This window comes from Thamnophis sirtalis, unplaced genomic scaffold (genome assembly GCF_051295495.1).
Source record: "Thamnophis sirtalis isolate CommonGarterSnake01/CBP01778 unplaced genomic scaffold, rThaSir2_p1.2 scaffold_8, whole genome shotgun sequence".
NCBI lineage: Eukaryota > Metazoa > Chordata > Lepidosauria > Squamata > Natricidae > Thamnophis > Thamnophis sirtalis.
In genome coordinates, this window is record NW_028261388.1 from 4,911,549 (window position 1) to 4,936,203 (window position 24,655).

The 24,655-nt window shown below is 45.6% G+C and overlaps 1 protein-coding gene across 1 annotated transcript in view; it reads right to left on the reverse strand.

Moving 5' to 3' along the window:
* TENM4 (teneurin transmembrane protein 4) overlaps positions 1-22,839 on the reverse strand; it is a 164,687-nt gene extending 141,848 nt beyond the window's left edge. Inside the window, 2 exon segments of the mRNA XM_087722028.1 lie at positions 16,965-17,201; positions 22,818-22,839. Of these exon segments, the coding sequence (XP_087578154.1) occupies positions 16,965-17,201; positions 22,818-22,839 (259 nt within the window).
* Positions 22,840-24,655: the final 1,816 nt, after the last annotated feature.

Sequence of the window (24,655 nt, forward strand, 5' to 3'; positions counted from 1 at the left end):
TCTATCTATCTATCATCTATCATCTATCTATCTATCTATATTTATCTATCTATCTATCATCTATCTACCTACCTACCTACCTACCTACCTATCATCTATCTATCTATCTATCTATCTATCTATCTATCTATCTATCTATCATCTATCTATCTACCTACTTACCTACCTACCTACCTATCATCCATCTATCTATCTATCTATCTATCTATCTATCTATCTATCTATCTATCTATCTATCTATCTATCATCTATCTATCTATCTATCTATCATCTATCTATCATCTATCTATCTATATTTATCTATCTATCTATCTATCTATCATCTATCTATCTATCTACCTACCTACCTACCTATCATCTATCTATCTATCTATCTATCTATCTATCTATCTATCTATCTATCTATCTATCATCTATCTACCTACCTACCTACCTACCTACTATCTATCTATCTATCTATCTATCTATCTATCTATCATCTACCTACCTACCTACCTACCTACCTACCTACCTATCATCCATCTATCTATCTATCTATCTATCTATCTATCTATCTATCTATCTATCTATCTATCATTTATCTATCATCTCTTTTTAGCGGCAGAGGCACCAGTAGTGTCACCCGAGTTCGGCTGAAGTGATTTCTTTCTTTATTTTTATTCCCAGGGTGCAGATGCCTCCTTGAGAAGAGTAGAGAAAATATATTGTATAACCAGAATCATGATTATGATGTGGAGACAGCCTCTGTATTAATTCCTGCAAAGGAGTTTGTTAACAATAAAGGTAAAAGGTTCCTCTCGCACATATGTGCTAGTCGTTCCCGACTCTAGGGGGGCGGTGCTCATTTCTGTTTCAAAGCCGAAGAGCCAGCGCTGTCCAAAGACGTCTCCGTGGTCATGTGGCCGGCATGACTAAACACCAAAGGCGCACGGAACGCTGTTCCCTTCCCACCAAAGGTGGTTCCTATTTTTCTACCTATTTATGTGCTTTCGAACTGCTAGGTTGGCAGAAGCTGGGACAAGTAACAGGCGCTCACTCTGTTACGTGGCGCTAGGGATTCGAACCACCAAACTGCCGACCTTTCTAATCAACAAGCTCAGCGTCTTAGCCACTGAGCCACCGCGTCCCTTGTTAGCAATAGATGCCACTTATAATCCCTAATGGAATACTACAGGTCATTTGCTCCCTGGAGCACCTGTTCAAAAGCAGAGAAGGAGTAGGAGGTGACATGATAGCAGTGTTCTAATATTTGAGAGGTTGCCACAAAGAGAAGGGAGTCCACCTCCTGAAGCGCCTGAAGACAGGACAAGAAGTGATGGGTGGAAACTAATCAAGGAGAGAAGCAACTTAGAACTAAGGAGGAATTTCCTGACAGTGAGAACAATTAACCAGCTTCCCTCCAGAGGTTGTAGGTACTCCATCACTGGAGGTTTTTAACCAAAGACTGCACACCCGTTTGTCTGAAATGGCACAGGATCTCCTGCTCGAGCAGAGGGTTGGACTAGAAGACCTCCAAGGTCCCTTCTAAGTCTGTTGTTCCGTATACAAGCAAATGAGTTTGTTAAGTTTAAGTGAACAAAGGAGTTGGTTAGCAACTTAACAAAGGGGTCTGTCGCTAAGCATTAAGAAATTTAAAGCTCACAAGTTGGGGGGCTACCTGTATTCTTGGCCCCTCCGTCTTGGGCTCAAAATTAAACACTTCAGCAAATACGCTTCCTGATTGCTTATCAAGCAAGGAGAAGGAAAAATCCATCGTCAGCAGAACAGACAAAAAGAGAGGAGAAGAATACTCGTCGGAAATGAAAAAACGCACGCGACGGGTAACAAAGATGGTTTAGTTAGATGGCGGAGAAAATTGACTCCTCCTTGGGACAGGTTGATGGAGTGAGGGTGTTAGCTGGGCCAGAGGACCGATTTTGACAGATCACCGCCAAAGAGTGGAGACAAGAGACATGCTCAGCGAAGCATCACAAGGCTCCTTTCGATGGCCGAGAAGATTGAAAAGAAATTCACACCGGTCAGCAGAAAAATAGAAGGACTGAAAGGAATAAAAGAAGAGAGAGAGAGAGAGAGAGAGAGGGAGATACCCTTACAAAGCTACACATACAGCTGGCCTTTCATTATCTTGTGGACTTTGTGGAGATGGGTAAAGGGGATGCAATAATAATAAAAAATAAAAGCCGAGAGATTGGGTTAATGATTTCCTAAGTTGGTGCTGAAGTAGGTATTTGGAAAGACCACCCTGATGATAGGGAAAGAAGAGACAGTCCTTTTGTTTCCTGATGCTCATTGTTTCGTATTTTAGCGCAGCGATGCTCCCCAGGTTGAGCATCGGAGCTTCAAGCGGAGCAAACTGTTGTGGCCCGCCAGTGGCCCGAGGAGCTGGCAGCAGATTCGGACAGTGTGGAGGTTAAGGAGGAAGATGGGCCAGTCCTGGAGTCTGAGGAAGGCTCTGATGAGGGCTCTGTGTCGGAGGCAGAGAGTGGGGGGGGGGGGGGCGAGGCAGTGCCACGTTTTGCAAATATCAGCCTGGCAGCTCTCCGATCCAGATAAGGTCTGTGGCTGTCAATCTGACTTAAGCAGGGGGGTTAGACTAGGAGACCTTCAAGGTCCCTCCCAACTCTGTTATTCTATTCTAAGAATCGTGGCACGACAAAACCGCGGTCCACTAAAGCGCGCCCGATTAAAGCACGTACCTGACGTCATCAGCAGCGCGACAAATACGACCGCGGAGAAAAAAGGGCGCTTTAAAAAGCGCTTTTAAAGCAAGCCGATTCACGTTAAGGTAAGGGTTAGGTTTAGGGTTAGGTTAAGGGTTAGGGTTAGGTTTAGGGTTACGTTAAGCGTTAGGGTTAGGTTTAGGGTTAGGTTAAGGGTTAGCGTTAGGTTAAGGGTTAGGTTTAGGGTTAGGTTTAGGGTTAGGTTAAGGATTAGGTTTAGGGTTAGGTTTAGGGTTAGGTTAAGGATTAGGTTTAGGGTTAGGTTAAGGGTTAGGTTTAGGGTTAGGTTAAGGGTTAGGTTTAGGTTAAGGGTTAGGTTTAGGGTTAGGTTTCGGGGGGTTAGGTTTAGGTTTACGCATTAATTTTAGCTTTACAGCTCACAGCGTGCTTTTTTTGTCGCGCTGTGATGACGTCAGGTACGCGGTTTCGTCGAGCGCGCTTTAGTCGACCACGGTTTTGTGGTGGAACCCTAATAATTGTAAACAAATGTAAATTGTAAATTTAAAATGGCAAAATTTTAAAATCTTAAATTGTAAGTTGAGGGTTGTAAATTGTACAAATAAATACAACGGCTCCCCTTTTTTGTTCAACTTAAAAAGGAGTTACACGCACACGCACACACGCACACACACATACAAATAAACAAACCACATTTTACCACTTGCAATTTAAGGGTCAAGCTTTTCAACAGAAAGGGCCACAAAGGGAGCAGACTTTCCCATATCTTCCGTTCCAAGTCCACGTTTTTTAAAGAGTTTTAGCTTTTCTTCTTTTTTTCCCACTTTTTTTTTTTTAAAAAAGAAGTCATTATTTGTTTAATGTGTTTGTCAGGCAGGAAGGTGAGATGTAAATGTTTTCAATTCCACCAGTTTTTAACGTTCTGCTAATATCACACAATGGTATTACCACTTGAGACCTGCTTTGGGAATATTCTACAGTGCGCACGGGGGGGGGGGGGAGAGCATAGAAATGTGTTAATTGCAGGGGGGGGGGGGAAAGAGAAGTGGACCACCAACGTTTCCTAACCTCTAAGCTTCCTCCTAAACAGAATATGTATTTTTTTTTTAATTCTTTCTTACTTTTTTTTTTTTTTGTCCCTGGGTGGATTTTCTTCTGGAGCCCGAAAATATCTGTTGCTAAGTAAGACATTCATAAAGTGAATTTTGCCCCATTTTGCAACCTTCCTTACAACCACAGACATTAAGTGAATCAGGCCAGTCGTTAAAGGGAATGGCACGTTTGTTAAGTGAATCTGGATTCTGCATTGCCTTTGCTTGATAGAAAAGGGGATTATATGCCCTCCGGATACTGAAACCGTCATAAATATGAGTCAGTGGCCAAGTGTCTGGATTTTGACCACGTGACCATGGGGGAATCTGAAAAAATCGTAAGTTAGAGAATTGGTCATCATAACTCACTTTTTTTCCAGTGCTGTTGTAAGTTCGAATGGCCACTAAATAAAGAGTTATAAGTTGAGGACTATCTGTATTTGGGACATTTAACATTTTCAAGTTTAAGTTTCAAGTTTATTAGAATTTGTATGCCGCCCACTCCGATAGGGACTCTGGGCGGCTCACAACAGACAAGAAACATTTAAAATTTAAAAAATAGAAATAAAAAATAAAAATACAGTGTTAAAATCCACATCACCCATTCCATCTAAGCGGGGCTGGATATCAATCAACAGCCCCAGGACTGCCGGAACAGCCGGGTCTTGACAGCTTTACGGGAGGCCGGGAGAGTGGTAAGGGTTCGGATCTCTGCAGGTAGGTCGTTCCACAGGGCCGGCGCAGCAACAGAGAAGGCCCTCCCCTGGGGAGTCACCAGCCGGCATTGTCCGGTTGACGGCACCCGGAGGAGGCCCAGCCTGTGCGATCTTGTTGGTCGTTGGGAGGTAAGTGGCAGGAGGCGGTCTCTCAGGTAGACAGGTCCTAACCATGAAGGGCTTTAAAAGTAACGACTAGCACCTTGAAGCGTGTCCGGAGACCAATAGGAAGCCAGTGCAGCTCACGGAGGATAGGTGTAATATGGGTGTATCTAGATACACCCCATATCGCTCGCGCGGCTGCGTTCTGGACCAGCTGTAGTCTTCGAACACTCTTCAGGGGCAGCCCCATGTAGAGCGCTTTTATACACACATGGAATCGTGCAATGCATAGATTGATTGCAGAAATCCTTTTAATACTTGATTCTTACAACTTCACTTATGCTTTTAAAGATATATTTACAAGAATGGGCGTTATAAAGGGTTTTTTTTCTTGGCACTGCTTTTGATTTTTCCTGTTCTGACCCAGGCTTCCTGAAACAGTAAAAAGCACACTCTTTAGTCCCAAAAAACATGTTTTTTTAAAAATTTCAACGGCTGTTAATTATGTTCATTCACAGCCCATAATGAGTCACAAAGAGTTTGTAAAGAGTCCGACAGAAGTCTGCCAAAGTCCTTCAGGATAAGGCTGATAAGCACCCACCTTTATCTCCCTTGAAGCACTGCCGAAGACCTAATCGGCATTTAGTTTTGCAAGGCCACATGGAGCACAGAGTCAAAACGGAGCTTCAGAGTTTAAACCGACCAGCACGAACCAAGTTGCTTCCTGCAAAGGCTCATGTGCCTTTACTCCTCCTTTATGTCTTATGGGAGGGGCCAATCATCTCCAAGCCTTACTCCCGAGTCGCCTCTTTTGTCTTAACTGTTCTTGCCTTCTGGCAGTTCTGCGCATGCGCACACTGGGAACAGGCTCCCCCTGTTCCTCTGCCTCGCTGCTATCTGACTCTGGACGCTCCAGAGGCAGCACATAACTCCCAGATAGCAATAGCAATAGCAGTTAGACTTATATACCGCTTCATAGGGCTTTCAGCCCTCTCTAAGCGGTTTACAGACTCAGCATATTGCCCCCAACAACAATCTGGGTCCTCATTTTACCCACCTCGGAAGGATGGAAGGCTGAGTCAACCTTGAGCCGGTGAGATTTGAACCGCTGAACTGCAGATAGCAGTCAGCTGAAGTGGCCTGCAGTACTGCACCCTAACCACTGCGCCACCTCGGCCCTGGCCCCTTCTCCGACACAGAGCCCTCATCCGAGCCTTCCCCAGACTCCAGGACTGGCCCATGTTCCTCCCCAACCTCCTCATTGTCTGACTCAACATTTCCTTTGGAAAGCCACCATATTAGACATACACAATTAAAATAGTTTCTCTTTATGAAGCTCTTTTTAAACCCCTTTTCAGATTTGTCCTTTTATTTTTTTCCCCAGCAAATACAGTCGCTAAAATTGTATGGGTTTTTCTTTCTAAAACGATATTTTCTTATCTGGATCGTCCTAACATACGAAGAAAAGATTTTTTCCCCCCCTAATTTCTGTCTTCTAATCATTACCCGGGAACATTTCTTCGTGATCAAGTCAATTACTACTACATGGTCCCATTGCACCTCTAAATGGAGTTTTAATTTGTGTATATTAAAAAAGAATCTTCCCATTGGGGTATTTGCTGTAATTAGAGAAACCAAGGAAGGCAGATTTTTACAGGGAGCATGTAAATGATTACTAAAATAAAAGACTAGTTGGTTATGGTCAATAGAACTTTAAGTATACGACTTCATTAAGCAACGTGTAATTTGGGGGAAAGGAAAATGGTTTTAAATGATGAGCCATAATTCCTAAACTCAATTCAACGCCCCAACTACATGTATACTTAATATCTCAATGCTGCCCACACATGTATTAGCGTGACCCGACAAAAGCGCGCCAACAAAACCGCGGCGCTAAAACCGCAATGTCAAAAGCGCGCCAACAACAGCGCATCGACAAAAGCGCGCCGACAGAAGCGCGATTTAAGTTAAGGAAAGGTTTAGGGTTAGGTTTAGGGTTAGGTTTAGGTTTAGGGTTAGGTTTAGGTTTAGGGTTAGGTTTAGGGTTTGGTTTAGGGTTAGGGTTAGAGCACGCTTCTGTCGGCGTGCTGTTTTCGGCACGCTTCAGCGCTTATTCGTCGGCGCGGTTTTGTCACCGCGATTTAGTCAGGCACGCTTTTGTCGTTCGCGCATTTGTGGTGGAACCATGTATTACATATTGTATGAGATTATCTCAATCCCTTTATCTGTAGTATTTATTAGAATAGAATACAATAGAATACAATAAAATCCTGGGATACAGCCACCGTCATAAATACGAGGCAGTTGCCAAGCGCCTGAATTTTGATTGGATGACCACTGGGTGGTTGCAACAAGTCGTTAAGTGTGAAAAAGTCACGTCGCCTTTTTCAGTGCTGTTGTTTGTTTCCAATGGTCAGTAAACGAATATTTATAATTTGAGGATCATCTGTACATTGCTTAGGGATGAAAGTTCTGGTGCTAATTACCATTGTGAAGCCAGGACTATCTATAATCGTGATGGCGAACCTATGCTGTGTGTGCCACAGGTGGCACCTGGAGCCCTCTCTGCGGGCACGTGAGCTGTCGCCCCAGCTCAGCTCCTTCGCGCATACAAGGCGACTCCCGCCGGCCAGCTGATTTTCGGGTCTCTGCAGTGCATGCATGGTGGGCGTGGTGCATGCGGGAGATGTGCGTGCCTGCACGGGTGTGTGTGTGTGTGTGTGTGTCGCACACACATGCATGGGGGAATGCAGGGTGGAGTTGCGACACGTCCCCCCCGCCCCATGCCCTGTTTATCATCCCAGGAGGCTTCAGGGAGGCCTGTTAGGCCCAAAACGGGCCACTGAGTGTGCAATGCCCCCCCAAACCCCATTTTGGTCCCAGGAGGCTTCAGGGAGGTCTGCTAGGCCCAAAACGGGCCACTGGGTGTGCAATGCCCCTCAAACCCATCTTTGGTCCCAGGAGGCTGGGTGTGTAATGCTCCTCCAAACCCCATTTTTGGTCCCAGGAGGCTTCAGGGAGGTCTGCTAGGCCCAAAACGGGCCACTGAGTGTGCAATGCCCCCCCAAACCCCATTTTGGTCCCAGGAGGCTTCAGGGAGGTCTGCTAGGCCCAAAACGGGCCACTGGGTGTGCAATGCCCCTCAAACCCATCTTTGGTCCCAGGAGGCTTCATGGAGGTCTGCTAGGCCCAAAACAGGCCACTGGGTGTACAATGCCCCCCCCCCACTCCATTTTGGTCCCCGGAGGCTTCAGGGAGGCCTGCTAGGCCCAAAATGGGCCACTGAGTGTGCAATGCCCCCCCCCAAACCCCATTTTGGTCCCAGGAGGCTTCATGGAGGTCTGCTAGGCCCAAAACAGGCCACTGGGTGTGCAATGCCCTCCCCTCAACTCCATTTTCATCCCAGGAGGCTTCAGGGAGGTCTGCTAGGCCCAAAATGGGCCACTGAGTGTGCAATGCCGCCCCCCCGCCCCATTTTGGTCCCAGGAGGCTTCAGGGAGGTCTGCTAGGCCCAAAACAGGCCACTGGGTGTGCAATGCCCTTCCCCCAACTCCATTTTCATCCCAGGAGGCTTCAGGGAGGTCTGCTAGGCCCAAAACAGGCCACGGGGTGTGCAATGCCCCCCCCCAAACCCCATTTTGGTCCCAGGAGGCTTCATGGAGGTCTGCTAGGCCCAAAACAGGCCACTGGGTGTGCAATGCCCCCCCCCAAACTCCATTTTCATCCCAGGAGGCTTCAGGGAGGTCTGCTAGGCCCAAAATGGGCCACTGAGTGTGCAATGCCGCCCCCCCCCCCGCCCTATTTTGGTCCCAGGAGGCTTCAGGGAGGCCTGCTAGGCCCAAAACAGGGTGTGAGGGGTCACATGCGTATGTGCGGGGGGGGGAGTACGGGGGAGTTGCGTGTGCATGCGGGAGTGGGGGGCATGTGCATTGGGTGTGGGCACACGCTTTCCGCACGCAATGACAAAAAGGCTAGCCCTCCCTGATCTATAAGCATCCCACAAGTAATCAATTGTCTTTTATATTGCATTGGAAAAACTTGGATAGGTACGCGGAGCTGATCTTCTAGAAATGTTTTTGGTTTAACAACATAACAGCATGATACAACATGAATATCCAAGAGATCTTTGGCCCCCTTAAAGACTAATAGCTATATTATAGCCCAAGGTTCATTGTTCCTCTCTAAATATGGAAGGCTGCATCATTTTCTCTTGTGGATTTTTTCCCCCCAGCTGGAGCTAAACAAATATATCATTATTTCTATAGTACTGAATGTGTTCCCTCCCGTTGCGATGATTAGGTACATTTTGCAAAAAGTTTATATTTTCAGCTGCTGCTATAACTGGTTGTGTTTTGATGGGTTCCTTGGATAAGTCAATCAGTCATTCAAAACCTACTAGACGTAACATGACTTGCTATTCTCACCCCCATGAAAGATGTAAATAAGAAACAGAATAATATCAAAGGTTTTGGTAAGGCAAACTTACAGAATAACACAGTCGGAAGGGACCTTGGAGGTCCTCTAGTCCAACCCCTCTGTGCTCTCTATCTATTGTATTTCTCTATCTATCTATCTATCTATCTATCTATCTATCTATCTATCTATCTATCTATCCATCCATCCATCCATCCATCTATGGTATTTCTATCTATCCATCCATCCATCCATCCATCCATCCATCCATCCATCCATCCATCTATCATCTATCTACCATATCATTCTATCTCTATCATCTCTCTTTCTATCATCTATCATTTATGTATCTATGTAACTATCCATCCATATCATTCTATGTCTATCCATCCATCCATCCGTTATCTATTTATCTATCCATCCATCCATCCATCTATTCTGTCTCTATCATCTCTCTATCATCTATCATCTATGTATCTATGTAACTATCCATCCATATCATTCTAGCTCTAGCTCTAGCTCTATCTATCTATCTATCTATCTATCTATCTATCTATCTATCTATCATCTATCTTCCATATCATTCTATCTCTATCATCTCTCTTTCTATCATCTATGTATCTATGTAACTATCCATCCATATCATTCTATGTCTATCCATCCATCCATCCATCCATCCATCCATCCATCCATCCGTTATCTATTTATCTATCCATCCATCCATCTATTCTGTCTCTATCATCTCTCTCTCTTTCTATCATTTATCATCTATGTATCTATGTAACTATCAATCCATATCACTCTAGCTCTCTCCCTCCCTCCATTATTTATTTATCCATCCATCCATCCATCCATCCATCCATCCATCCATCCATCCATCCATCCATCCATCCATCCATCCTATCTCTATCATCTCTCTATCGTCTATCATCTATGTATCTACCGTGTTTTCCCGAAAATAAGACAGGGTCTTATTTTCTTTTGACCTCCAAAATAAGCGCTTGGCGTTATTTTTGGGGAGGTCTCATTATTGCAATATTTTATTTAGGGCTTATTTTTGGAGGAGGGCTTATTTTAACGCATGCGCTCAAAAGCCTGATTAGGTTTATTATTCGGAGAGGTCTCATTTTCAGGGAAACAGGGTATGTAGCTATCCATCCATATCATTCTGTCTCTCTACATCCATCCTTCCATCCATCTCCATCCATATTTCTGAGCAACCTACCAACCAACCCATCCAGGGGTGAAATTCAGCAGGTTCTGGAGAATCGGTAGCGGAAATTTTGAGTAGTTTGGAGGACCAGCAAATATTGGCAAATACCACTTCTGGGTGGCCCCAGAGAGGGAAGGGAATGAGGATTTTGCAATATCCTTCCCCAGAGTGGAATGGGAATGGGGATTTTGGAGAATCCTTCCCCCCTGGAGTGGGGAGGGAATGGGGATTTTGCAGTATCCTTCCCCTGCCACGCCCACCAAGCCACGCCCACAGAATTTCACCACCAAACCAACCCGCCCACTCATATGGCTGCCCACGCAGACTGACATCCAGGTCTAGGCTGCAAAGATCCAGACCAACGCCAGGTGGCAGCAGAGAGAGAGATGGAAAAGTCTACCTGGGCCGCCATCTTGCATGCCTCTGCATTTCTGCAGCTCCGATAAAGACTCCAAGGATTGGATCTCTAGAGAAACCCAACCCAGATCAACCACAAAAGTGGGACGGTGGTAAATCCTCACGCAGGGGAGGAGTCAATCAAGCCATTGACTGAACTCATTCCAAGTCAACCAATGCAACGCGCCGTTTCCCTCCGCTTTGTTCCTCTACAACAGCTGGCGTGGGTCTTAATTAGGCAGGAACACACCTCGTGTTCCCACCGACGTTACGCTAGGAGAGAAGCACTCGAAACTCTTCTGCCTTGTCCATTTTTTCTATAGGCATGGAAGATAAGTTCTTACAGCCGCGACCCACGTCTCGTTAGCTATAGGAAGTTCTTTTGTCAAACTGAGATTCCCAGAGATGTTTCACAAGGAGTCCTATTGTAGGACTCAAGGGTGGGATTAAGAGAGAGGCCATCAAGTGTTGGTCTGAAAGGTTAGCACTGAACTCAAGTCGAATCACCCAAGGTGGAAGAGCTACTTCCAAGCACCGCGAAATGAGAGTGTGAGTTAGCAACCAGACGTGGGAGTTACTAAGGGGGAGCAATGTTCTCCCCTTCTTTTAGCTGCATTTGTCTTGAATGAGCATCGTCGTTTTTAAATTCCAGATACGTATTCAGGAAAGAAAGCGGAAGTGGATGAATGAATGAAGGATAAAGGAAATGAAGGAAAGAAAGAGAAAGAGAGAGAATGAATGAGGGAGAAAAAAAGAAGAAAGGAAAGAAGAAAGAGGATGAGAAAAAGAAGGAAGAAAGAAAGAAAGAAAGAAAGAAAGAAAGAAAGAAAGAAAGAAAGAAAGAAAGACTTACCCTACTCCAGGGAAGGTTACTGCAAAATCCCAACTCCCTCCCCAACCCCACTAACCTGTTTCCCGTTCTTCTGTGCAGGGCAACAAAAGTGGGACTCGGGAGCGAATAGATGGGGGCGTGGCCAGCCAGAGGTGGGATTTGCCAGTTCTCCAAATTACTCAAAATTTCCTCTACCGGTTTGCCAGATACAGTCAGAACCGGCTGAATACCACCTCTGGCCCAAAAGCTCAGAAAATGAAACCTCTGGTCCCGATGCCCGACCCAGATCGGATCCTGCAATATAGATCTCGTTTCTTCCTTTCTCTCTTGGTTTTTGTTTTTAAAAACTGGGTGAGTTAAAAGCAACGAAGGCATTATGCACGTCAGATCAAAACAAACCCAAATCAAAAGTGATTAAAAATAATAGGCGTGTTGATCTACAATTTATTCTGCCGTTGGGTGCTGGCGGCGCTCCAGGGATGCAAGAACTGGGCTCAAAATATCTTCGCAAATGACGATGTCTTATTAAAAAGAAGCTGTATTTCCGTCATATATTCATAGTATGTTTTTTTCCCCCCAGACTAAACGATATGAGTTATTTCGGAAAACTAAGGTTGTTTAGAGAATTTAACGCCATTAATCCAGAAACATCCAAGCGCCTTAATTTAACCCGTCAGCATGAAATATATTTTGCTCACTCGACCCAATTAAACTCAATTAAAATTAGCAGTATAAAATCAGGGTGGAAATATAAACTGGCAGGAGAGAAATAACAGACAGCGGGACTTGGATTTTAAACCACAATTTAACCGGACTTCTCGCGAGGCTTGCCGATGGAAATTAGGAATAACGGAATAACGGCGTTGGAAGGGACCTGCACGCTTTAAACGTGATTCAGAAAAGGGTTTTGTTGCACCATATTCACACAATCATTACAGGCCTTAGCAGAATAACAGAGCCGGAAGGGGCCTTGGAGGTCTTCTAGCCCAACCCTCTACTCAGACAAGAGGGTGTCAATTCCATTTCAGACAAATAGCTGTCCAAATCATGAGCCCCTTTTGCGACGTCCCTCCAAGCCCAGTTAACGGGGGGAACCAGATTCACTTCACAACCAGGTCACTCACTTAACAACCGCAGTGATCCACTTAACAAACGCGGCAGGCGAATTCGTAAAATGGGGCAGAACTCACTTAACAAATTTCTCACTTAGCAACATACAGGTTGGCCTCAATTGTGATCATACGTCGAGCTCTACCTGTTATGCAGATTCTTATATTTAATGTTTTGTGTGGTGGGTTATTACTCGGTGAGTTCGCCCATCTGAAAAGTGTATAGACAGAGTTTCTTTTGTGTGAAGTTGAACTGTTATTGTGACAATGAAGTACTAGATTTCATTGCTTTTGTAATACTCTTGGATTTAAAAGTAAGCCACGATTTACATCTTGGCGTCTATAGTTGGAACAAAAAGTCTTATTCTCTTCTTCTAAGGTAAAGTTAAAGGTAAAGGTTCCCCTCACACATACGTGCTAATCGTTCCAGACTCTAGGGGGCGATGCTCATCTCTGTTTCAAAGCCGAAGAGCCAGCGCTGTCCGAAGATGTCTCCGTGGTCATGTGGCCGGCATGACTCAATAGTCATGACTCAACACCGAAGGCGCACGGAACGCTGTTCCCTTCCCACCAAAGCTGGTTCCTATTTTTCTACTTGCATTTTTTATGGGCTTTCTCCATTTCAAAGCCGAAGAGCCAGCGCTGTAAGACGTCTCTGTGGTCATGTGGCCGGCATATTTAAATGCCGAAGGTGCATAGAACGCTGTTCCCTTCCCACCAAAGGTGGTCCCTATTTTTCCTACTTGCATTTTTACGTGCTTTCGAACTGCTCGGATGTCAGAAGGTGGGACAAGTAACGGGAGCTCACTCCGTTACATGGCACTTGGGATTTGAACTGCCATGACTCAATGCCGAAGGCGCACGGAACGCCGTTCCCTTCCCACCAAAGCTGATTCCTATTTTTCTACTTGCATTTTTTACGGGCTTTCGAACTGCTAGGTTGACAGAAGCTGGGACTGGTAACAGGAACTCACTCCGTTATGCGGCGCTAGGGATTCGAACCGCCAAACTTTCTTGTTCTACAACTTTTAATTCCACGAAAGAGACTGCCTAGTTGTGTTTTGGATAATGATGAAAGCCTTATTCAAGTACCAGATTCCATATTTGGGGTTGCATCAGTGACATTAGTATATTGTTTCCAGCTGTTGCATCACCGTGCCTGGTTTCACCGTGGTGTCATATGAAAAAAAGTCGACACAAGTTCAGGGAGGGTAACACAACCATCGCCACCACACACCGGTGGCCCAAGAAACGGGGATAAAACACGGGCTCAGAAATCCCCCATTTTATTCAGCCAAGGAGAATTGTGGTAGAAAGGCTTTGGCTGTGTGTGTGTGTGTGTGTGTGTGTTTTTAGATAATGCAATTTTTTATCTGCAGCTTGACAAGATGTAGAAAATAATTACCAATGAAAAGGTTATTCATAATTTTTAAATGAGTTAATTAGTAAGCCCAGCCAGAGCCGGCTCTCATTACATTAATAAATAATTGATTATACTTAAAATTACACACAGTTTTTCATTAAATCTAATTAACTATCTGCATTTCCCCTCCCTACCTGCTGATTAGAACAGTTAGCCCGATAGCGGGAGTCTCCTCATTAAATATGTTTATGTTGAACGGAAACAATTAATTTTGATTTTAACTAATTCTTTGAGAAATTTGTAATTATAATTCATGGCTGTCGCTGAAGGTGGGGGGGGGGGACGGAATGGGATAGTTGAGTTTGTATTTGCTTATTGAGATCTAATGCAAAATAGAAGATAACCACCAAACTGTTAAATATATTTGAATTTACAGTCCATTTTAATTAGTGGGAAAAAACCAACATATTCCTTAAACGTTACGCATTTTGAGTCACTCTATATGGGCAGTCCTTGACATGCGACTGTGATGGAGCTCACTCAACTGACGTTGGTCATGACAACTGTAAACTAACTGTCACACAATCAAACCAATTTTGTGACCTTTTCTTCTTGTGGTCATTAAGCGAACCCCTTATTCGTTAAGCTGCAGCTTGGCTTAAAACTGGAAGTAACTTTTATGATTGTCGGCAAAACCGTTGTAAAACAGATCACGTGACCCTGGGGTGCTACAAATGGTTGTGAATGTGATTGTGTTGCCTGAAGTTTGGTCATATGACTGTGGTGGTTCAGTCATATGACCGTCAGAACCTCGGAACCAGGCCGTAGATACCTCCAGGGAGATCTGTCAAAACTTCAAATGGTCTCTAAATGGCCAGTCATAAGTTGAGGACTTCCTCAAGTTACAATAGTTCGTTTAGTGAGCATTCAAAGTTACGGCAGCACCGGAAAAAAGAGACTTACGGCCATTTTTCACACTTACGACCACTGCAGCATCCCCATGGTCGCATGATCAAAATTCGGACACTTGGCAACCGACTCCTCATACTTAAGACGGTTGCAGTGTCCAGGAGTCACGTGATCTGCTTTTACGACCTTGCAAGCAAAGTCAATGGGGAAGAATTATAAACTTAACAAGCAGGTTACTAATTTAATGACTGCAGTGATTCACTTAACAACTGTAGCAAGAAAGGTTGTAACGTGGAGCAAAATGCACTCACCAAATGTCTCAGTTAACAACAGAAATCTGGGGTTCGATTCTGGTCATACGTTGAGGATTACCTAAATCAGTGTTTCTCAACCTTGGCAACTTGAAGTCCTGTGGACTTCAACTCCCAGAATCCCCCAGCCAGCACAGCTTCAAGTCGCCAAGGTTGAGAAACACCTGACCTAAATAAACATGAGCCCGACTTGCTAAATTGGTTAGTTGCAACCAACTGCACCTCCTCTTTTCCGCAATTTACACTCCCTTCTAGCACTGATGATGCTACCTAGTTGGGTTATGAAAGGTCTGAAAGAAAACAACCAAGCTCAGAGAGCACCAAGGACCCACAATTGTCCTCCTTTTCCCCTCTTTCTCCTTTTCCACAAACCCCACTCCCTTCTAACACTGATGACATTCTCTAGTTGGGTCGTGAACGTCTCAAGAAAATAATCAAGTTCAGACAGCATCAAGGAGCCCACAGTCCCCTCTCCTTCTCCTTCTCCACAAACCCTCCCTCCCTTCTAGCACTGATGATGTTACTTAGTTGGGTCATGAAACTGCAAGAAAAACAAGCCAGTTCAGAGAATCCTAAGGATCCCCATAGTCTTCCTCCTCCTCTTTTCCACAATCCACACTCCCTTCTAGCACTGTTGATGTTACCTAGTTGGGTCATGAAAACATCTTCAAAGGAAGCCACCAAGCTCAGAGAGCACCAAGGACCCCACAGTTCTCCTCCTCCTCCTCCTCCTCCTCCTCTTCAAACCCCACTCCCTTCTAACACTGATGATGTTACCTAGTGGGGTCATGAAACATCTGCAAGGAAGCCACCAAGCTCAGAGAGCACCAAGGACCCGACAGTTCTCCTCCTCCTCCTCCTCCGCCACCTCCACCACCACAAATCCCACTCCCTTCTAACATTGATGACATTCTCTAGTTGGGTCACGAAACGTTTGCAAGAAAACAACCAAGCTCAGACAGCATCAAGGAGCCCACAGTCCCTCTGCTTCTCCACAAACCCTTCCTCCCTTCTAGCACTGAGGATGTTACCTAGTTGGCTCACGAAACGTCTGCAAGAAAACCACCAAGCTCAGAGAGCACCCAGGACCCCACAGTTCTCCTCCTCCTCCTCCTCCTCAAACCCCACTCTCTTATAGCACTGATGATGTTACCTAGTTGGGTAATGAAAGGTCTGCAAGAAACAACCAAGCTCAGAGAGCACAAAGGAAGGTCCCCACAGCCGTCCTCCTCTTCCTCTTCCTCCCCCGCTCCCTCCTTCTCCTCCTCCTCCTCCTCCTCTCCCTTCTAGTACTGATGATATTACCTAGTTTGATCATAAAATGCCTACAAGAAAACAAACAAGTTCAGAGAGCACCAAGGACCCCATAATCTTCTTCCTCCTCCTCCTCCTCCTCCTCCTCCTCCCTCCTCCTCCTCCTCCTCTCCACACCCCTCCTACTTTCTATCACTGATGAAGTTACCTAGTTGGGTAATGAAACATTTGCAAGAAAACAAGCAGGCTTAGCGAGCACCAACAGTCCCACATTATTCCTCCTCCTCCTCCTCCTTCTTACTTATATTATCTAGTTTGGTCATAAAATGCAGGCAAGAAAACAGCTAAGTTCAGAGAGCACCAAGGACCCCACAGTCCTCCTCCTCCTCTTCTTCCTCCTCAAACCCCACTCCAAGGAAACCCCCCCCCCCTTAACTCTGAATTGCAAGCATTCTCTTCTCTCGAGAGGAACCGTGTCCCCAAGGGAGGGAGGCGTTGTCCACTCCAACCCATCTGCCTTTCCAAGACCGCTGCCATTGGCTTCTTCTCCAAGTAGGGGATCCGAGTGGCCGCTTACCTACAAAATACGCCAGCAGCACCACCAGCGTGATGGAGATGAGGATGGCGCTGAAGGCGGCGCATTTCCAGGTGCAATACTTGTATGGCTTCTTCAGGTTAAAGGCGGGCCTGGAAAAGGTGCTTCTGGGGAGGGGCCGAGGGGGCGGCGAGTAGACCGTGCTGGATGTTAAGGGATACCCTGGCGAAGTGGTGCAATAGAGCGGGGACGTTCCACCTGGCTTGAACAGGAATGTGCCTGCGGGAGGAGAAAAAGGACAGGGGGTCAAGGCAGGGTGGAGGCCCCGGCGCAGCCCACCGGGCTACGAAGCCTCGATGGCAACACAACAGAGGCCAGATTAGCACCATGCATCGAAGAGGAAGGAAGGGGAAGAAAAAGGAGGAAAGGAAGGAAGGAAGGGAAGAAAGAGGGGAGGGAGGGAGGAAGGGAGGAAGAAGAAAGAAAGAAAGAAAGAAAGAAAGAAAGAAAGAAAGAAAGAAAGGGGGAAAGAAGATAAAAGGAAAGGAATGGGGAGGGAGGAAGGAAAAGGGGAAGGAAGGAAGGAGATAGGAAAATGAAAGGAGATAGAGTGGAGGGAAGAAAAAAGCAGGAAGGAGGGAAGGAAGGAGAAGAAGAAGGAGAAGGGGAAGGAGAAGGGGAAAGGGAAAGGAAGGAAGGGGATAAAGGGAAGGAGAGGAAGGAGAAGGGGAAGGAAGGAAAGAAAGAAAAAAAAAGAAAGCGGGGGAACGGAGATAAAGGGAAGCAATGGGGAGGAAGGAAGGAAAAGGGGAAGGGGAGGGGAAGGAAGGAAGGAAAGAAAGGGAGATAGGAAAATAAAAGGGGATAGAGTGGAGGGAAGAAAAAGGGAGGAAGAGGGAAGGAAGGAGAAGAAGGAGAAGGGAAAAGGGAAAAAGGAAAGGAAGGAAGGAAGGAAGGAAGGAAGGGATAAAGGGAAGGAATGGGAGGAAGGAAAGAAAGGAGATAGGAAAACGAAAGAGGATAGAGTGGAGGGAAGGGAAAAGGAGGAATGAGGGAAGGAAGGAGAAGGAGAAGGGGAAAGGGAAAGGAAGGAAGGAAGGGGATAAAGAGAAGGGAAGGAGATGAAGGAGAAGGGGAAGGAAGGAAAGAAAGAAAGAAAGAAAGAAAGAAAAAAGAAAGAGGGGGGAAAAGAGATAAGGAAAGTAATGGGGAGGAAGGAAGGAAAAGGAGAAGGAAGGAAAGAAAGAAGGAAGGAAAGAAAGGGATAGGAAAACAAAAGGGGATAGAGTGGAGGAAGGAAAAAGGAGGAAGGAGGGAAGGATGACGGAGAAAGAGACAAGGGAAGGAGAAGGGAAAGGGAAGGAAGGAAGGAAGGAAGGAAGGAAAGGAAGGAAGGAAGGAAGGAAGGAAGAAAGAAAGAAAGAAAGAAAGAAAGAAAGAAGAAAGAAAGAAAGAAAGAGAAATACAACCATTAAAAAGATGGCAACCAGACTTCAACCCTATGGAGGTACTGAAGATATATAACTGTCAGACTGTTTGAATTTATTGTCCTTTTTTTCTTTTTTGGTTGGTTGGAATAAAGAGGGGGAGACTTAGATTTAGGAGGAATTTCACTTCGTTTGATCCGTTGCCTTCCAGGGATCATTGATCAGGAGTTTAGAGGTAGCCCTCGACTTACAACACCTCGCTTAGTAACTGTTTGAAGTTACAACGGCACTGAAAAATGTGACTCTGGTGGGCATGGGCCTACTTGGCCTCCTGCACCATGGCAAGGCGGGTGGGGGTGGGATTTTCCCCAGACTCCAGAAGTTTCGGGAGGGCGAAAATGGCCTCCCGTTTCCAGACATCCAGAAGGCCCCCTTTTTTCACCCTGCCAGAGCCTCTGTGCGGGCCCTGAACTTACCTGGCATCCAAAACAGGCTGCATGGACACTCCTGAGAGGGGATGGGGCGAGGCCAGCCAGTCCTTGGAATTACTGGGTCGGCTAACCAGATGTAAAATTAGCATCCGGGTTCACTGCAACTAGTCCGAACTGGCTGAATCCCCATCCCTGAAGTGTTGGCTTAAACCAGCAATGGGGTCATACATCCCCCACTCCCCACCCCAGATTAAATGACTGCCTGGATGTAACACCTTTATTATTTTTATAAATCACTCAAGGCAGCAAAAATGTCCAATATTCTTTCCTCTTTCTATTTCCCCCACAACAACCCAGTGGGGTGGGTAGGGCTGAGAGAAAGGGAGTGGTTGAAAATTATCCAGTCAGTTTTCATGCCTAAGGCGGGACTAGAACTCACCATCTCCTGGTGATTGGCCCAAAGGTTTCACACCTAAGGTGGGACTAGAACTCACAAACTCCTGTTAATTGGCTCAAGCCATCCAGTCAGCTTTCATGCCTAAGGTGGGACTAGAACTCACAAACTCCTGGTGATTGGCTCAAGCCACCCAGTCAGTTTTCATCCCTAAGGTGGGACTAGAACTCACCATCTCCTGGTGATTGGCCAAAGGTTTCACACCTAAGGTGGGCTACAACTCACTGTCTCCTGTTAATTGGCTCAAGACACCCAGTCAGCTTTCATGCCTAAACTGGGCCTAGAACTCACTGTCTCCTGCTGATAGGCCCAAAGTCACCCAGCCAGCTCTCCTACCTAAGGTGGGACTAGAACTCACTGTCTCCTGTTAATTGGCCCAAAGTCACCCAGCCAGCTCTCCTACCTAAGGTGGGACTAGAACTCACTGTCTCCTGCTGATAGGCCCAAAGTCACCCAGCCAACTCTCCTACCTAAGGTGGGGCTAGAACTCACTGTCTCCTGCTGATTGCCCAAAGTCACCCAGCTGGCTGTCATGACTAGGGCAGGACTAGAACTCACCATCTCCTGGTTCCTAGCCTGAGAGACCGCCTGCTGCCAATTACCTCCCAAAGACCCATTAGATCGCACAGGGCCGGCCTCCTCCGGGTTTCCGTCCACCAGCCAATGCCATCTGGCTATGACCCGGGGGAGGGCCTTCTCTGTTGCAGCTCCGGCCCTTTGGAACGAACTCCCCGCGGAGATTCGGACCCTCACCTCTCTCCCTGCTTTCCGAAAAGCCGTTAAAACCTGGCTGTGTCGGCAGGCCTGGGGTTGATGAGTTCCCTTCCCTTCTCGACAGGTGTGGTTGTTGGTCATTTTAAATGTCCATTTTGTACTTGTATGTTTCCCCTTCCCGTTTAAGTTGTTCGCCCGCCCTGAGTCCCTTTTAGGGAATAGGGCGGCATATAAATAAAATAAAACTTAAACTTAAACTTAAACTGGTGCCTTCACCACTACGCCAAACTGCATTTAAATCAGGGACTACGTGACCTCTGCTGTTACTGATGTGGCTTTTTAAAATAATTGTATCGGGTACACTTGTGCAACGGCTCGTGCAACGATTATCTGGATTGTTGTTGACTGCCAATTGTGTTCTATGTTTTTCCCGTGTCTTATTTTACTTTTTAATTGAGTTTTCAATTGAGGTAAAGCGTTGTGTCTTCGAGAATAAGGTGGCTGTGTGACAGATACAAAAAATAAGTAATAAATAAGGATTTCATATCACGATTCCTCACACTGCTTCAATTATTGAATTATTTGCTTCGGTGGATAAAAACAGTAGAAGACAATCCCCCCCCCCCCCAACGCTGAATGTAGGGTGTAACAAGAAAGAAGTAGGGGATGAGTATTCAAATGAATCGCTAAATCTTAAAAAGACTGTTTTATTATATTATTATTATTATTATACTTTATTCATTAAACATGAAACTCAGCCAACCGAACATCCAAAAATGTATCACAAATACTACTGACTGGTGTTAATGGTTGATATGGATTGCTGCCAGTGTCCTGGGTATCAACCAAGAACATTATTGTTATTATTATTATACAATTGTATCACAGCAGCCAGTTGTTTCGCCGGATTTGGCATTGGTTACTAGTCGGGCCCCACCCAGGGGCCTAGGACGTCGTAACGTATTTTCGTAATATGCGTGCAGATCCAAGCAGTGCGGCTTTTTGCATTTGACTGATGGTGATTTTGTCAATTTTTAACTGTTTTAAATGTAATTCCAGTGCTTTTGGAATAGCACCCAGTGTGCCAATTACCACTGGAATTACCACTGCTGGTTTGTGCCATAGTCGTTGAATTTCGATTTTTAAGTCCTGGTATTTTGCGATTTTTCTTATTATGATGTATAATTATTTATTAATTATTATTATACAATTGTATCACAGTGGCCGGTTGTTTCGCCGGATTTGGCATTGATTACTAGTCGGGGCCCACCCAGGGGCATAGGACGTTGTTGTTGTTGTTATTATTATTATTATTTAATCTTTAGTGAGATTCACAGCCTTTGGGGCTGGTTAGTAGCTCAACAGCTTGAGTCCTAACCAAGGGACTTAGAACTGTTAAAGTAACGTCAGAGGAGATGATGATGATAATAATAATAATAATATTCCATTTCTGCCTGACTTCATCAAGATTACTCCCTTGGGGCTAGAAAACTAATAACTACCTATTTGTCATTCAATCTTACTCAACTGTAGCCTTGATGTTTTTTTCAGAATTGCTAATTCTGAGGCACCATATACTGATATTATCCCGTTATTAGAAATACAGGTATCCCCTCCATACAATAATTCATTGTCAACTTGCAAAGCATCCCTGGCCTGCTCTCGAGTTGCCATAGGCAAGGAGGATGGGACACTGATGATGTACCCACAAACAGAAGCACATTTGAGGCACATCTTTCTCAAGGCTGTCCTCCCAGGTTTACCCTCAGCAGCCAGAGGGGAGTGATTTTTACAGCCCATGAAAGTGCTCTGTTGGAGAATGTGATTTATGACACATCCTTGGGGGGGGGGGGGAACAGGGTCATAATTGGCCCGTAAATTATGTGGGGGCAGAGTTGGCTTCTCTTGGGTAGTGGAGACATATTGCTCCTAATAAATAACTGGATTTCTTTTGAAGCTTGGCTTGCGGCTCATGATTTAATTAGGGCATCTGTCGGAACCCCAACATTTGTTTAGTGATCGTTGGAAGAAACTCAAGACTATTTTTCACACTTTACAACCGTTGCAGCATCCCTGTGGTCACGTGATCAAAATCCAGACGCTCGGCAACTAGTTCACATTTATGACAGTCAAAGTGTCTTGGGGGGGTGTCACATGATATCCTTTTGTGACCTTCTGGCAAGCAAAGTCAATGGCGAAGCCAGATTCGCTTAATGACTGTGTCCCTCGTTTAACAACTGCAGTGAACCGTGGCAAGAAAGGTTGTAAAATGGGAGAAAAGTCACTTAACAGCTATCTCACTTAGCCATGGAATTTGGAACTCATTGTGGTCGTAAGTCGAGGGCTACCTGTATAGTACGTTCTTCAAAGTTTCTCTTCCAAGGAAAAAAAAAAAACAAAAAAAAAAACAGGAAAAGTACTGTGGAAGAGGAAAAAGCAGAAGGATCAAAAGGCGAGAAATGTGTGTCTTTTTTCCTGTCATGCTTGGAAAGCATCCCATTAGGTAAACTGAAATCCGCACCGATTCGAAAAACAAAACTTCCGGGCCCATCTTCCACGTCCTCTTAAACGGCCAGTGTTGTCTCCGGCGTTAGTGAAATGATGATCAGGACGAGCCCAAAATGAGGATGGCATGAATTAAGCATATTAACGAGGCTGCCATTAATATGTACAGGACAATTTTTTTAAATGTTCCTTGCGCCGAAGTACCTCACGGTTTTCACTCCGTGGAAAAGAAAGGGAAGGGGGGGAAGGGATTAAATGAGACAGGAAGTTAGAGGAGAGGCAAAACAGATGAGCTGGGTTTTGGCATGCAAGAATTAAAAAATAAAAATAAAAATAAATTACCGCATTAAGCATATCAACATACCCATCATTGTAAGCAGCGTCATGTCGGGAAGAGGTAAGAATGTCCATCTCAATGAAGTTGTCCTGTAATGTCTCAAGGAATGTCTGCTTTGGTATGTTTCTATGTACAGGTGGAAACACGAATGAAGGCAAGTGAGACATGCAGCTATGAAGCGTGGCACCCTCACAAACCCAACAATGGTTATAAGTGTGGGCTGCGCATGGAATTAGAATGAAGGGCCGCCATCGGTCCATAAGCATAGTGCGTGGCAACATAAGAGAGATAGACAGCACTGGAGAAGCACCCACTCCCGTCTCAACAAAAATCTACTTGTTGTAGCTTTGTCGGCTGCCGGGCCTTCCGGCAGCTGAATCGGAGGATAAATAACTGGATTTCTTTTGAAGCTTGGCTCGAGGCTCATGATTTAATTAGGGCATCTGTCGGAACCCCAACAGGAGGAGAAGGAGGCGTCGGAGTCAGGGGCACGGAGCTCCAAGGGGGAAGAGGGAATGGAGCTGTCATAGAGAGAGCGAGACAGAAGCAGAGGCCCGGGCCGGCCGTCCGTCAGCCCTCAGATGGAGAGTGAACAGCCCCAGGTCTGGAGGTGGCTGATGAGGAAGAGGAGGAAGAGCTGGGTCCAGTGCCTGACACGCGGATGTGCAGCAGACAGAGGAGAGGAGAGCAGTGGAAATTTATGGGCTGGTCCTTGGGATGGAAGAGCCACCACTGCTAGCAAACCCTCACCCTAGCTCTGGGGATAAAAGGCAGGGGGCGGAGATGAATTGGTGTGGCAGACAATTATTCATCCCTCTGCCGGATGGACTTGTTAGCCTGTGTTGAGAGAAACTTTTTGCCGGGGCTACCGACGCTCCTAATAAAGGAATAATTGATTTAAATACAGAGGTTTTGTTGTTTTTGGGGAACTGGGTCAGAACACTCCCCGTCACACTCAATCACAGCGAAAAATATTGGCATCACAACAGGAGTATCCCAATGAAAAGCTGGTTGGCCTTCATACAGTTTAGTGACCAAAGTTACAACAGCACTGAAAAAAGCGAATTTTCACCCTCGTGACCGTTGCAGCATCCCCACGATCGGATAATCAAAATTCAGACGCTTGGCAACTGACTTGCACTTATGACTGTTGCTGTATCATGTGATCATCTTTTTGTGGCCTTCTGACAACCTAAGTTAATGGGGAAGCCAGATTCACTTCACGCTACCTGAACGAATGTCGCGAAACCATGGGCAAAACCCACTGGAAAAAAACTGTCTCGCTTAGCGACTGAAATGTTGGGCTCGATTGCGGTCGTAAGTCAAGGACTACCCTGTATTTCTAAACACAGATTGATGATCTTGGGGCTACCTCAAGGAAAGGTGATAATCACACAGAGAGTAAGATTCCCGGTGATACAAAACAAGGGTTAATCTGAAATTTTCATACAGTCGCAAGGCTGGATTGAGATTATGATCAAAGCTCCCCCCTCTAATTAATTGCATAGGGATTATTCTTTATACTATACTATTACGACTACTGCTTTCAATCAAACCGAAATTATACTCCCAAGAGCCGAGGTGGCGCAGTGGTTAAGGTGCAGTACTGCAGGCCACTTCAGTTGACTGTTGTCTGCAGTTCAGCGGTTCTAATCTCACCGGCTCAAGGTTGACTCAGCCTTCCATCCTTCCGAGGTGGGTGAAATGAGGACCCAGACTGTGGGGGTGATATGCTGACTCTGTAAACCGCTTAGAGAGGGCTGAAAGCCCTATGAAGCGGTATATAAGTCTAACTGCTATTGCTATTGACTGTTATCTGCAGTTCAGCGGTTCTAATCTCACCGGCTCAAGGTTGACTCAGCCTT